Here is a 15,104-nt window from a genome sequence, read left to right as displayed (position 1 = left end):
TTTTATGACTTCTCATGCAGAACTCATAAAATGACATTTCCCGGGAAAAGGTCAAAAATGGTTATTTTTGAAACCTAAATGGTTTAATAATTTCTAGCGTGTGATGTGAAGCGATGTGAAGGTGCTTGTGAAGTTGTGTTCCATCCAAAAATCATGTCTACCCCAGTGAAAAAAGTATGGCGCCAAAGGAGAACATGAACTGGCTGCGTACTTTCTTGTTTTTGTTTGTGAACAGTTTAAATATTTTTAAGCGTGTTCAAATATAAACAAAACTTTTTATCGCAATTTTTATCTCTTGGCGCTTGAATTTTGAGACGATTTAGACCTAAATTGCGATTTGGTTTGGTTAAAAACGGTCAATGGAATTCATCCGGCAAAACTGCCGGCTTTGTCTAGAACCGGAAGTCGGGGAACCGCGTTCGATTGAGTCGAGCACGCTCTTTTTTTTAAACTCAAAATTAGGTAGTTTTGGTTCAAAACACCACTTCAGTGGCTTCCCTCAACTTTGAGTTTGTCTGGGCAATAGCAAAACTAAGTTCTAATAGGCATACTCAATACTAAGTTCGGCTGCCGAACTCGAATTTATCCTTTTTTTCGAGGGTAGCTTATTTTCAGGGAATTCAAGGATGATTAAAATTTGTTCTAGTTTTTTTAGACTGGTCCTTTTCGATTTTGACCATACGCCCAAATATCCAATTTAGAAGAAACAGACTCCGGAATTAGAGATTTTCTCCAGATATTTTTGAGAAATTAAATCTTATTTGTCATACGAGTCTTTTTTTTTACTCTTTTGTCTCTCGTACTTTTTGTAATTTGCGTTTTCTCTTGTTTTTTTTATCACTAAATTCTGTAATTTTTTGTCATTCAAGTCAATTTTTTCTGTTTTCCTTTTACATTTTTTATGTTTTAAGTGTTAGAGTTTTTTTTTTATAAATTTGGTTTTGTTTCTGTGCGTGTCTATTTTTAAGTTTTTTTTCAACATGCTGTTATATTTTTCCCTTTTTTTTTTCTTTATTTGCCTTTTTTGTGCTTTATTTGTCTGTTTTGTCTATTCGATCTGTTTTTGTCATTTTTGTCCTTTTTTGTCATTTTTGTCTTTTTTTTGTCATTATTTTCTTTTTTTGTTTTTTTTTTGTTATTATGTCTTTTTATTGTATTTTCTGTTTTTTTTTGTCATTTTATCTTATTTGCCTTTTGTGTGTGTCGTTTTTGACTTTTTTATTCTTTTTTGTCCGTTTTTTCGTTTTTTTTTTGTCGTTTTTTGTCATTCATGTTTTTTGGTCTTTTTTGCCTTTTAATCTTTTTTTGTCTATATGTTTTTTTTGTCTTTTTGATCTTTTTTTGTCATGTTTTGTCCTTTTTGTTTTTTTTTATCTTTTTTGTCTCTTTTCTTTTTTGTGTCTTTTCACTTTTTTGTTTTTTTTTTTGTTATTTTTGTCTTAATTGTTTTTTTTGTATTTTGGCTTTTTTGTCTGTTTTGTTTGATTTGTCTTTTTTTTCTTTTTTGTTTTTTAGTCTTTTTGGTCTTTTTTTGTTTTTTTTTTTTTAATCTTTTTTGCCTGTTTTGATTCATCGTCTGTTTTGTCTTTTTTTTTTTTTTTTTTCTTTTTGTCTTTTTTGTTATTCTCCTGTTTTGATTTTTCGTCTCTTTTGTCTTTTTTGTTGTTTTTGTCATTTTTGTCTTTTTTGCCTTTTTTGTCGTTCTATCTTTTTTTATTTTGTCTATTTTGCCTTTTTTCGTTTTTGTCTATTTTGTTTTGGCTTTTTTTTGTTTTCGTTTTTTTTTGCTAGCCTTTTTCGTCTTTTTTGTGTTTTTTTTTTTTCTTTTTTTGTCTTTTTTATTTTTGTTTGTCCTTTTTGATTTCCTTGCCTTTTTTCTCTTTTTTATTTTGCCTGTTTTGTCTTTTTTGTCCTTTTATGTCTTTTTCTCTTTTTGTATTTTTTTCTTTTTTGTTGTTTCTGTCTTTTTCGCCTTTTTTGTCTTTTTTATTTTTTTTTCTTTTTTGTATTTTTTTTGTCTGTTTCGTCTTTTTTTCTTCTTTGTCCTTTTTTGTTTTTTTTTGTCTTTTTCTTTTTTTGTTTCTTTTGTATTTACTGTCTTCTTCCCTTTTTTGTTCTTTTTGTCTTTTTTTTTTTGGTTTTGTCTTTTTCGTTATTTTTGTCTATTTTGTCCTTTTTTATCTTTTTTATCTTTTTTGTTGTTTTTTTTTTCATTTTAGTTTTTTTTTGTCTTTTTTGTTTTTTTTGTCTCTGTTTGGTTTTTTTTCATGTTTGTCTTTTAATTCTTATTTGTCTTTTTAGTCTCTTTTGTTTTTTTTTGTCTTTTCTGTCATTTTGTCTTTTTTTACTTTTTCTTTTTTTTCTTTTTTTTGCTGTTTTTCCTTTTTGTTTTTTTTTCCTTTTTTGAGTATATTTTTTTCTTTTTTTTAGGTCTTTTTTGTCGTTTTTGTCTTTTTTGTTTTTAAAAATAAAAAATCTTTTTTGTCTTTTTTGCCTGTTTTTTTGTCTTTGTTTTTGTCTTTTTTGCCTTTATTTCTTTTTTTGGTCTTTTTGTTTGTTTTGTCTTTTTTGTCATTTGTCTTTTTGTATTTTTTGTTTTTTTTTGTCTTTTTTGTATTTGTTGTTGTTTTTATAATTTTTGTTTTTGCATTCTATTGTTTTTTTTTTGTTTTTCTTTAATCATTTTTGTATAATTTCCTGTAAAAATAAAATGTCTTCAATTTTAACTGGGTAAAGTTAATTTTTTTAGTTTTTTTTTTCAATCAAACCTTTAACTTCTACAACTTTAGGATTTTTATTACTTTCAAAAATTATTATTGAATTTTCTTTACTTTCGTCTTGAATTGATTCTCAAATTGTAAATTTTGAATTTTTGAAAAGTTTGTCCTTTTTGATCAATTTTGGTTTTCTTGTCTTCTTTGTTTTTATTGTCTTTGTTTGTTTTTTTTTTCATTTTTTGTCTTGTGAATCTTATTTGTCTATTAAGTCTCTTTTGTTTTTTTTTGTCTTTTCTGTCATTTTTTCTTTTTTGACTTCTTCTCTTTTTTGCTCTTTTTCTTTTTTTTTCCTTTTTTTCTTTCATGTATGTTTTTTTTCTCTCTTTTTTGAAGTTTTTGTCTTTTTTGTATGTTTTGTTTGTTTTTGTCTTTTTTGTCCTTTCTGCCTGTTTTTGTTTTTGTTTTTATTGCCTTTTTTCTCTTTTTTGGTCTTTTTGTTTGTTTTTGTCATTTTGTCTTTTTGTATTTTTTTGTTTTTTTTTGTCTTTCTTGTATTTGTTGTGGTTTTTTGCTTTTTTGTTTTTGCATTCATTTGTTTTTTGTTTTGTATTTTTTAATAATTTTTGTATAATTTCCTGGAAAATTCAAATGGTTTAAATTTTAACTGGTTAACGTTAATTTTTTTTGTTTTTTTTTCAATCAAACCTTTAAATTCTACAAATTTAGGATTTTTATTACTTTAAAAAATTCCCGCATACTAAAAAACTATAGCTTAAACAGTTTAAACGATACATCTACGGTTTTAGAAAAAGTGATTGTCTCTGTAAACGCAGCTGTTCTTTTAAACGTTACCCGCATACTAAAAAACTATATTTCAAATAGTCTATACCATACATCAACGGCTTCTGAAAAAGTGATTGTCTCTGTAAACGCAGCTGTTCTGTTGAACTTTACTTCGACAACTATAAGAACGAAACATTAACGTTCATATATGAAAGTAAACCGTAGAAATGATCTCGAACCATTACTCATACCGTTCATTCCTTCTGTCAAACATACGTCCAAAATCAACGAAAAGCCGGTCAGAGATGCCAGATGGTTTGCACAAAAATCAGTACACATCAATGAAAATATCTTTTTATTGCTTCTCTGATACGATTCAAAGGTGTTTCAACAACAATAATTGAACTTGAAAGCAACATAATAAATGATACTATGATACATCTTTATTGGAGTTATATAACGGTAATTTTGGAATTAACTAGTTTCAACAGTAAGTTATGCAGAGACACCCAAGAAACCATAATCATTTACAACTTGTTGAAATGCTATCCAAAAACAGCTTTACAGCTTCTCTGATCTCTGTAAGCTTGTTTTTTTTGCGTTTAAATAGCTCGGGGAGCTGACGCTGGAAATGAAAATTAGAGATAGTTTGGAGAAGGAAAATTTTAAAGTTTAGAATAGGCAGCGTAGAATAGTAAGCGATCATGAGACGTTGGTTAGCTAACCATGGTCTAGACCATCATGCACTTCATTATATCCATTCCGGCTGGATATTGACAGAATGCAGTTCAAGATAATAAACCAACCCCTCTTGATACCAGATACCAGTTATTTTTTATCAATGAAAAACAAAATTCAACCTGATTATGACCATAAAGAGAATTATATTTTTTATTTGTGCATTTGCATGCAAATTTATATTTAACACAGAAAAATAATAAATATCCATATTTTGAAAAATCTTCAAATTTGGCACCACTGGCTGTTTGACTGTCCGGAAAGAAAAACAACAATCTTGTTCAACTTTTGTCGCGTTTCAAATCGGCTTTTTTTTACTTGCTGGGTATTTTGCTGCAAAAACCGGATCTGAGGACCCCGGAGGACGCCAGTTTCAACAGCTGCCACCCTCAATTGCGGAGCCAGGAGGCTAATAAAAGCGGTTATAAACATCCGGCTAAGGCAGTGGCAATGTTCGTGGAAGTTTCAACACAAAGGGTACCGTGGGAGCATCGGATTGCTGTTTGTAACAGGTAGGTTTAGTTTCTAGTTAAGCAAAATTCCAACAAAACCAGCTTACAAAAAAAAATAACACAAAAATCATATATCGAGAATATTGAGAACTTTTTTTTTCAATTTTTGCTTCCTTCAGGTTGTGGATGCCATCTGCTATCACAGCTTCCGACGTAGCCAAGGCCAGGAGAGTTGTCAGAACTGGATGGCAGTTCAAACAAGGAACGAAGCTTATATTTCGATTTTTAAAAGGTACGACAAAAATGAGGATGTTGTAAATAAAATTTAAATATCCATAAACGATTTATTCTCTCAATCCGAAAATTCCCAGCTATTCACACACGATTCCAAATAACGTACGCATAGCGTTCACTAGCGTTGTTGAACGTTATGACAAATCGTTTCAAGACTTCAACAGTAAATGTCGCGTTATAAACTTACTTCAAGAATTACTTCAACAATAACAGTTTGATGCTCTAAATACGTTTCCGTAAGCGATTTTTGGATTTTATCTTAACTGTTTGTACAAAAGTCGCCCCATACAATTGTTTTAACAGTTTTAAACAGTAACATAACTTAACGCCATATTCAACAGACCGTCGTTTTGGAATTCACAGTTAGTGGAATGTTTTTTACGATGTCAGATACCGTTTTCTAAAAGTTTATTTACGCTGTTCCAAATAGTTTTATAACTATTATAGTAACTGTTTGGTAACAGTTTTTTTTTATTCGGGTACTTCGATAACTATAAGAACGCTGCATGGACGTTCATATGAAAGCGTGATGGTATCTGGAATAGTATTAACGATATCTTTCAAATTTACTTTAATCGTAAAAATGATCTCAAACCGTTACCCATACCATTCATTCCTTCTGTCAAACCTGCGTCAAAAATGAACGAAACGCCCGGCAGAGATGCCAGATGGTTTGCAAAAAAATCAGTATATATAAATAAAAATATCTTTCACATTTATTCTATTCTTATACAACTTAAGAGAGTTTCTACGACAATAATTGAACTTGGAAGCAACATGATCCTAAACGAGGTTTAGTTATAGTTTTACGTGATGCATTTTAAAACTCTTAAAGTTCATTATGCAAGATATCTATAAGCGTTACTTTTCAATTGTAGTTCATTTTTGTATGCATAAATGCGTGTTGAAAATTATGAATATAAACAAAAGATAAAATCCATTATATCACATTTTAATCCGAAGCATTCCAAACGCTGAACTTTTTGCCATTAGACAATTTATTCTCAATTAAGTCTTTCCAGTTGGGGAAATGGCTTCGGACTCTCAATGGGGTGTGTTATTTTTCTAACTGTTTTCATCATCAATCGTTTTTTAAGTTGTTTGCATATGAGCTATGATTGTTTTTTGTGCAATCAAGCGACATGAAAACATCGAATTTTCATTTGCAATGTGTATATGACAAATTGGATCGATTGGTATTGAACGGAGCTTCTAAATTGATTTATAAGCTCACTTTAATTTTTATAACATTCCTAATTATTACACATAAACATCCTGATCACCTCAAATATATACATGAAAATTCAGCATTTCAATATCTGTACAAATATTGATAAAATTGTCAACCTGGCATCCCTGACCCAAACGGTGTTCCCGCATACTAAAAAACCATATCTCAAACAGTTTATACAATACATCAACGGCTTCATTAAAAGTGATTATATCTGTAAACGTAGCTGTTCTACTAAACTTTACTTCGCCAACGATAAAAACGAAATATGTACGATTATGTGAAAATGTGATGATATCTGGAATGGTGTTAGAATGATACAACGATTTCCTCCAACTTTTCTTAAATTATATAAAAACGAACTCGAACCGTTACACATACCGTTCACCCCTTCTGTCATTCACGTCAAAATGAACGAAACGCCCGATCAGAGATGCCAGATGGTTTTGTACAAAATCAGTGCACATTTATGAAAAGTTTTAATTTTTTTACTATCATCATACTAAACGAGGTTCATCTATTTGATTTACAAGACGCTTTAAACAATTGTTAACGCTTCAAGTAAGGTTATGAAAGATAATTATGAAAGTTTCTTCACGAATCCGTGGACTTAATTGTGATTTCAGTTCATTGCATGTTAAAATAACAACAAACAATTACAAATTTGGTGTGTCGGCTAGCATACATGCTAACAGGCGACACAGAAACGTCAAAGTTTTAAATCTTTGTTCTCACATTTTAATTTCGTATTGGTACAATTTTAAAAAGTCGGTCTGGTCGGCACCACTGCCGACAGCTGGAAGAAGAACACAAAAAATAACAACAAATCTTTGTTTTACTCGTTGAAAAAGTTCAGCTCCTTCCTTTAGCTGCAACAAAATATCTCTCCGGTTAGGGTCTAACCGACGGACAGACGGACGTTTAAACTGGAAAAATGAGACCCAGACCAGTGATGTTCGCAACAGGTAAGTTTTATCAACAGTATCTATAAATCGATGCAAATATATGAAGATGTTTTTTTTTTATTTCAGCGACGGGTGCTGGAGGAGCAATGTCGTCACATTGGCAGGAGCAATGTCCCGTACGACTTTCGGATCCAGCAGTGACCAGCAGCTACGCCAACGTAACGCCCGTGTTTTTTTTTAAATTAGACCTAGTGAAGGAACTCGTAAAGATATACAAATGGTACAGGTGAATAAAATGAACATAAATAAAATTTAAAAATGAGTTTGTTTTTCACATAAAGAAAAAAAAGCTTGTGTGTGTGTGCGTGCTACATTCCCCTACGGTTCAGAATACAGTAAGCATAACGTTGGAAGAACGTCATATCGAATCGTTCTGCGACTATTACTGTAAATGTTCAGTTACAAGGAAATTTTTAGAAAAACTGTAACAAAAACAGTTCGATGCAAAAAATACGTTTTTCATGAGCGTATTTGAACGTTGTCTCTACTGTTTGCTGATCAGTTCTTCGATATAAGTGTTTTAACAGTTTTTAACAGTAACATAACTTAACGCCATATTCAACAGACCGTCGTTTTGGATTTCACAATTAGTGGAATGTTTTTTACGATGTCAATTATCGTTTTCTAAAAGTTTTTTTACGCTGTTCCGAATCATTGTATGACTATTATAGTGACTGTTTGGTAACAGTATTTTGCTATTCGGGTTGTTCGATCGTTTTGCTACCGCCGGCCGCGAAGAATTTTTTTTCGCCCTCGAATCTTGCTGGAGGAGAAGCAATTGCTGATTAATCAGCACGTCCTGGCATTCAAAGAATGCAAAAACCCGATGGCATTGTTCAACCAGGTATGTATAATTAAAAACATTTTTCAAACAAATCTGATGATCCCGTTTCTTTCGTTTTAGGTTATACTACCGGAACCCCCAAAATTTAACTCCGTGCTATGGATTCCTGGACACCGGAACCTTCCAAGAGGGTACTGATTGAAATAAGGAGGAGGCAGCACAGAAATGTACAGTTGGGCAGGTCTGTTGGTATAATATCAATTCGTAAAGATTCAATAAAATGATGAAATTTAGAACATCTGTAAGCCATTTTAATCCGAAAAAAATCCCATATGCATTGAACAAAATTTGCATTTGTGTGCGTGCACTTTAACGAACGGTTAAACGATATAATCTAATAGTTTTTTCAATGGTTACGTTATATGAAGCACCATCAAAAGAACAGTAATCTCAGTACAAACTTTTCGTACAATAATCATTCCGATTTCCGTAACAGTTTTATTGACGGATTCATAAATCGTTTAAAATATGCCTACACATGTTCATTCTAGAAACAGTTTAATGCCCTGAAAACGTTATTCATTAGCGTTTCATAAACTATACCTTAACTGTTCCTAGAACAGTGTCTCCATATAGAGGTTTTAATAGTTTTAAACAGTAACATAACTTAACGCCATATTCTACAGACCGTCGTTTTGGAATTCAAGATAAGTGCAATGTTTTTTATGGTTTCAGATAGCATCGGCTAAACGTTTTTTTACGCTGTTTCTAATCGTTATATAACTGCTACAGGAACTGTTGTGTTACAATATTTTCGTATTCGGGTTATTATTGTATTATCTTTATTTTCGTCTTGAATTGATTCTCAAATTTCTAAATTTTGAATTTTTGAAAAGTTTTGAGGTTTTGGAATGTTTTTTACACCCTAATAAATTTGATAATTAAAAATTCTGAAGTATGAAATTGTGAGTTTCTCAATTCCGGTTTTACCAAGACTTTTAAACTTAGGTTACGTATCTATTTATACAACTTTCAGCGATGTATTGCCATATCTTATAGAATTTTAGTTGTCTGTTATAAAAGTTCATTTTTTTTAAAGACTTTCATCAAAACTTTTTTAATCATTCGCCATTCATTTCCTTGAAATGAAAATATATATTTTCCTTCCTCACTTCACAGGTAGAGGATCTCGATCTTATTCCAACGCTTCTGGTTAAAGTGGAACCCGCGGCCGATGAAGAAATCAACAACCATGTGGTGGAGGACGATTTTCCCAATTCAAGCGACGATGAGATGCTAGCAAAAAAGATGAAAACCGAAAACGACTCACCACCTTCAACGGCCAAACGGAAATACTCCCGCAAAAAACCGTTGAAAGAGAAAGGTAAAGCTAAGCGGAAGAAAAAACCGTTAGATAGAGCTCGGGAAAATCGAAGGAAATCAAAGTCGGAAATCCTAGAGGAGGATAGAAAAATCTCAGAGTATTTTAAATTCGTTTGTGAACTTTGTCAGCAACAATCTGGCACGTTTCGAGATTTGAAACAACACTACAGGGATGTTCACGATCAGCGAGGCTATCAGAGGTGCTGCAATCGAAAGTTGTTCAGGCGATGTCGACTGTTGGAACACATCGAAGTCCACCTGAATCCGAACCACTTCGGGTGCGATGTGTGCAGCAAAAGTTTCAGTTCCATGTCCTATTTAAGGCTACACAAAAAAGAAGTCCACGAGGTGGCTGTCAATCGGCCCTTCAAGTGTGATCAATGTCCCAAGACTTTTGTTCAGAAGGGTCAACTTAGTTCGCATTTGAGTCGTCATAAAATGCATCAGTGTTCTATCTGTGATAAATTCCTTACCGGTAAGGGATCCCTACTTGTGCACATGGCCAAAATGCACAGTGAGGAAGGAAGAATGATTTGCGACACCTGTGGCAAAGAGTTCAAATTCAAGCCCAGCTTCGATCGACACGTTCGGATGCACTTAGGAATAGCCGAGGACACCAGTGTGGAGTGCGAAATCTGTGGAGATATTTTAGCAACCAAAGTCACCCTGAAACATCACATGATCGCCAAACATTCGGAATCCACCGAACAGCATATTTGCAACGTTTGTGGCCGCAGTGCTCCCAACAAGTTGGCGCTGGATTCCCACAAGCGGAAAATTCATCGGGAGGAAAAGTACCAGTGTGAGTTCTGCGAGAAGCGGTTCAAATGTCCGGTGGCGTTGAAGGAGCATCGGGCTTCCCATACCGGGGAGGTGCTATACAATTGTAGCTTCTGTGCGAGCACTTTCAACTCCAAAGCCAATATGTACTCGCATAGGAAAAAAGCACATCCGGTAGAGTGGGCCCAGGAAAGGACGAAGAAACAGATGGGGAGCTAGGAGAGGTCGGCGAGTGGTGATGATCGAAATTGTTGAATAGACTTATTCGAAAACAGTAGGCTTGTCAAGTATATTTTATTACTTCGAATGCCCGGTCTTATTTAAAAAAAACAAACACTGTCTTAGCCGATTTAGGCTTTAAAGACTCAAAGGATCCCCATCAGAAGATGACAAAATGGATATCAAAAAAACGCTATCCTACGGCTCATCGAAATCCTGGCCAACCATCAGCAGTAGATTGCAGTTCTCCTGCAGAAAAACGCAGTTCCCCAGACTGGGAACGAGAAGATAATCGAGTCGCTGGCGTCGGGAATTCAAGAATTCCGGTTCGACCCAGAGGGCGGAATTTTTTTTCGACTCCCCCTACGAACGGTATCTAAACAGCATTTAACTGAGTCACCCCCGGTGTTACTTTCGATATTTTCATTATTATTCGGATACGATATTTGAGCGAATTTGCAAACATTTAAATATAACCCGTTTCCCATCAACAAACTAGTAGCGTGCACTCATCCGAAAAGGAAACGTTAAATTCACCTGGATTTTCACGTAGGCGCTCGTTACGTGAATTTTTGCTTGACTTACGTGAATCACTTAGAGGTCAATAAAAAAACACTTGATCCTTACTTATATTCTGTCAAAATGAAGACACATTCGATTTACGTGAAAATCCAATGATCCACCAAGTATAGACGGAATGGGTGCATTCTATGTGATGTTCACGTAGCTCTTAATGGGTCATTCACGTTAAATCTCTGTAAAAGAATACCGACTCAATATGGCGTGGTTCCAAGTTCTAGCACAGTTGTTACAGGCAAATAGAGACATTTTAAAGCAGTTTTTTGTAAGTATCAAGAATTTAGCTGTTTGATTGTTATTTACAACTTTTTCTATTTCTTCTATTTAAACAGAATGTGGAATCGGGTCAGCTGCAACTTCAGAAAACCGCTATGGAGGCACATCAATTTCGGAAAATGCCATTTTTTGGACGATGTTATTGTGTCAATTAAATGAAAAGTGAAAGTGTAAATAGTGTAGTTGTGAAAGTGAAAAAATGGCACAGTGTTTTGTAAATTATGTGGCATAATAAAAATCCTTAAAAATAAAATATTTTTTATTTAAATGATACGAAAAAAAAATCCTACATTCTTATTTCAATGAAATCTATGTGAATCGCATGTAGCAGAACGAATCCCTTTTCACATTCGATCTACGTTATCTTCACATACAACGCATATGAAAATTACGTGAATTCTGCTTGCTGTGTGAGCTCTGTTCGCTACCTGAAGTTCACGTAGGTTCCACGTGATTTTCATGGTAGCAAAAATCCATGTACATTTTCACGTAGCGTTCATGTGAAAAGTTTTTTCCGTGTGCATAAGAATTGATCCCGATGAGTCACCCCTCGCAAAATAAACAAACGAGAAACACGGGTCACGAAGATGCTACCAGGAACGCTCAGCGTGAAATTATTCAAGTTTGGAAAGTTGGCATTATTTGTTCTGTCAAAGATGCACTTCCGGAAAAAAAGATAGAAGTGTGCAGTTCAAAAGGCGCATCGTCCCGGAAAAAAAGTCCGCGCGATAAGAAAAGGTAAGCTAAAGAATTAGCACCTGGCAGCCAGCTAATTATCGCCACCTTGATTTTGGTTCTCGCTCCACCACAAAGCGTACCGATACAGGGCCGCCAGCACCTGAAACGTGCGAAGGAAGATTGTGACAGCGGAAAAGAGGATTGCTCATCCGCATGCGATTTCCTCCATCACAAAGCAGTAGAGGAAAATATAGGTACTTGGACCCTTTTTTCTTCAATTGTTGATTTCTCCAAACTCGTCAGGAGCATCATCTGGTAGTGGCTCGAACTGATTCGTTTAGTGGAATCGTGAATTTTTTAAATCTATTCCGAAACACTCAAAGAACGCCTTTCAAGGAAATTCTCGACGCACACCAAGTGTAATAGTTGCAAAAGTGTTTCTGCGTGCTACGTTGCTGTTTTGGAACGCCCCGCGGTAAGCGGAACTGCATGGAACGTGTTCAACGCACTGGTGGAATATTCTTCCAAGCGAAGCAGAAGATGGAAGTGCCACTTCATTTCGGAAGGTGCGCTCAAGCAGCAGTGTAGATTGGCATACTTCAGCGTTGACTGGAATCGGTCGCATCATCCGTAAGGAAGCGCTCTCTCGGGGAACCGATCCAATGTTCTGTTCTTCGTCTGGCAAACGGCGATCTTCTCAGCACACCATTGGCGCTGAAGACCTCTTTTCGGCAGAGAATCGTCGCAATACAACTACATGCAATTTTGGAACCCGATATAGATTGTCGGAGTTGTCCTTTACGAAATTGTCGGAGTTGCGCAAGGCGAACGGTGGCGCAAATTGGTGACCAGCGAAGACTACAGAATAGTTTAGCAAGAAGGATCGGAGTGCACCTACAGGGTGTTATGTTCGTTACTCATCGATCTAGGCTAAGGCTAAGGGTCCAACGCCGATTGACCGGCGCATAGGGCTGAGATAAAAGATCTCCACTGCTGGCGATCCGGAGCCAGCGTCTTCACTTGCTGCCAGCCAAGGTTCTCGTCAACTGTGCGGATTTCAGTGGCTAGACTTCGCCGCCACGAGCTTTTGGGCCTGCCTCTTCTCCGATGCCCATCTGGATTCCAGTCAAGCGCCTCTCTGCAAATCTCGTTTTCATCTCTTCGCAGCGTGTGCCCAATCCATCTCCACTTACGTTCCCGAATCTCGATTTCTAGCGCCTTTTGATGACACCGGCTATGAAGTTCAACGTTTGAGATCCAGTTGCCAGGCCACCAAGCGCGGATGATGTTCCGCAGGCAGCGATTCACAAAAACTTGCAGTTTTCGCGTCGTCACCGCATATGTGCACCAAGTTTCACACCCGTACAGCAATACGGATTTGACGTTTGAGTTGAAGATTCGAATCTTAGTTCGTAGAGAGATCTGGCGTGACCGCCAGATGTTTCGGAGACTCGCAAACGCAAATCGGGCTTTTCTGATCCGGGTCTCGATGTCCTTCTTGGTCCCACCATCAGGCGTAATCTGGCTACCAAGATACTGGAAGCACTCCACTGTCTCAACCTGTTGTCCAGCTACCACGAAATTGGAACGATTTTCTGTATTGATTTTCATCGACTTGGTCTTTCCGACATTGATTTTGAGACCTGCTGCCTTGGAGCTTTCGGTGAGGTCGTCGAGTTTGCTCTGCATGTCTTGTTGTGTTTGGGCGAGCAAAACAATATCGTCTGCCAGGTCAAGATCGTTAAGTTGCTCCATGGTTGAAGGATTCCACGGCAATCCTCGGTTTGGTCTACAGTCAATCGATCCAGTCAAGATCTCATCCATTACGATGAGAAAAAGCAGCGGTGACAAAATACATCCTTGTCTCACTCCAGCAGTTACCGGGATTGGTTCAGACAAGACACCGTCGTGCAAGACCTTGCACGAAAACGCCTCGTACTGTGCTTCGATGAGATGGACTAGTTTCTCTGGGACCCCTCGTCGTCTAAGAGCAGCCCAGATGTTTTCGTGGTTCAGTCGGTCAAATGCTTTTTCGAAATCAACGAACACCAGCAAAAGAGAGTCCTGGAATTCGTTGATTTGTTCCAGTATTATTCGTAGCGTAGTGATGTGGTCCACACATGATCGTCCGGATCGGAATCCAGCTTGTTGCCGTCGGAGTGTAGCGTCGATTTTCTCCTGGATCCTGTTCAGGATCACTTTGCAGAGTACTTTGAGGGTTGTACAGATCAAAGTTATGCCACGCCAGTTACCGCACTCTGTTAGGTCTCCTTTCTTTGGGACCTTTACGAGGATACCCTGCATCCAGTCGGCCGGGAATGTTGCAGTATCCCAAATGTCAGCGAAAAGACGGTGCAACATTTGTGCTGATAGGGCAGGGTCGGCTTTGAGCATTTCAGCAGGAATGCAATCGATTCCAGGCGCTTTGTTGGATTTCATGTCCTTGATTGCCGCTTCTATCTCAGCCAGCGAGGGCGCTTCCGAGTTGACGCCATTAATGCGACTTACTGTGGGCGCCTCGAGCTGCGGGTTCTGTTGGCCATTACTACTTGTAACTCGGAAAAGTTGATCAAAATGCTCAGTCCAACGCTTGAGCTGATCTGTTCGATCTGTCAGCAGCTGACCTGCTCGGTCTTTCAGCGGCATTCTTGCATTAGTCCTTGCACCACTAAGGCGGCGAGAAATATCATATAATAATCGGATATCTCCAATGGCGGCGGCTCTTTCTCCCTCTTCGGCTAGGGAGTTTGTCCAGGCTCTCTTGTCTCGTCTACAAGCTCGTTTAACTGCCTTTTCCAGCTCCGCATATCGTAAGCGGGCGGCTGCTTTGGCTGACCCGGTACATGCCTGCTCAATTCCGACTTTCGCCTTTCTCCGATCATCGATCATCCTCCAGGTTTCATCCGACATCCATTCACTTCGTCTTCCACAAACTTTACCGAGAGTACCATGGCTCGTCGTGATAAAGGCATTCTTGATTCCACACCACTGTTCTTCGACTGTTCCGTCTGTCGGCAGCTCCGAGGCTCGGGATTCTAGCTGTTCAACGTATGCCCTTTTCACCTCTGGATTCTCCAACCGGCGGACGTCGTATCGACACCCGACTTTCTCCTCGCGCCGTTGGACACGCGCAACTCTCAGTCGTATCTCGCCAAGGACGAGGTGATGGTCAGATGCAATGTCTGCGCTTCGTTTGTTGCGGACATCAAGAAGGCTCCTTCTCCA

General features: G+C 36.9%; 1 protein-coding gene and 1 long non-coding RNA gene across 2 annotated transcripts; both read left to right on the top strand.

The window, feature by feature from the left end:
* Positions 1-7,731: 7,731 nt before the first annotated feature.
* LOC129757398 (uncharacterized) lies at positions 7,732-8,260 on the top strand. The gene is made up of 2 exons (XR_008739692.1): positions 7,732-8,024; positions 8,085-8,260. It is a non-coding gene; the product is annotated as an uncharacterized LOC129757398 (long non-coding RNA).
* A 661-nt stretch (positions 8,261-8,921) lies between these two features.
* LOC129752131 (transcription factor grauzone-like) lies at positions 8,922-10,352 on the top strand. Its single transcript, XM_055747924.1, has 3 exons — positions 8,922-8,929; positions 9,001-9,004; positions 9,144-10,352. The coding sequence occupies exons 1-3, from the start codon at positions 8,922-8,924 to the stop codon at positions 10,344-10,346; spliced, it is 1,215 nt and encodes a 404-aa protein (XP_055603899.1). The 3' UTR covers positions 10,347-10,352.
* Positions 10,353-15,104: the final 4,752 nt, after the last annotated feature.

Source organism: Uranotaenia lowii, chromosome 3 (assembly GCF_029784155.1).
Source record: "Uranotaenia lowii strain MFRU-FL chromosome 3, ASM2978415v1, whole genome shotgun sequence".
NCBI lineage: Eukaryota > Metazoa > Arthropoda > Insecta > Diptera > Culicidae > Uranotaenia > Uranotaenia lowii.
Note: the sequence above shows the minus strand (reverse complement) of the source record. Positions and strands in the feature narration are given on the sequence as shown.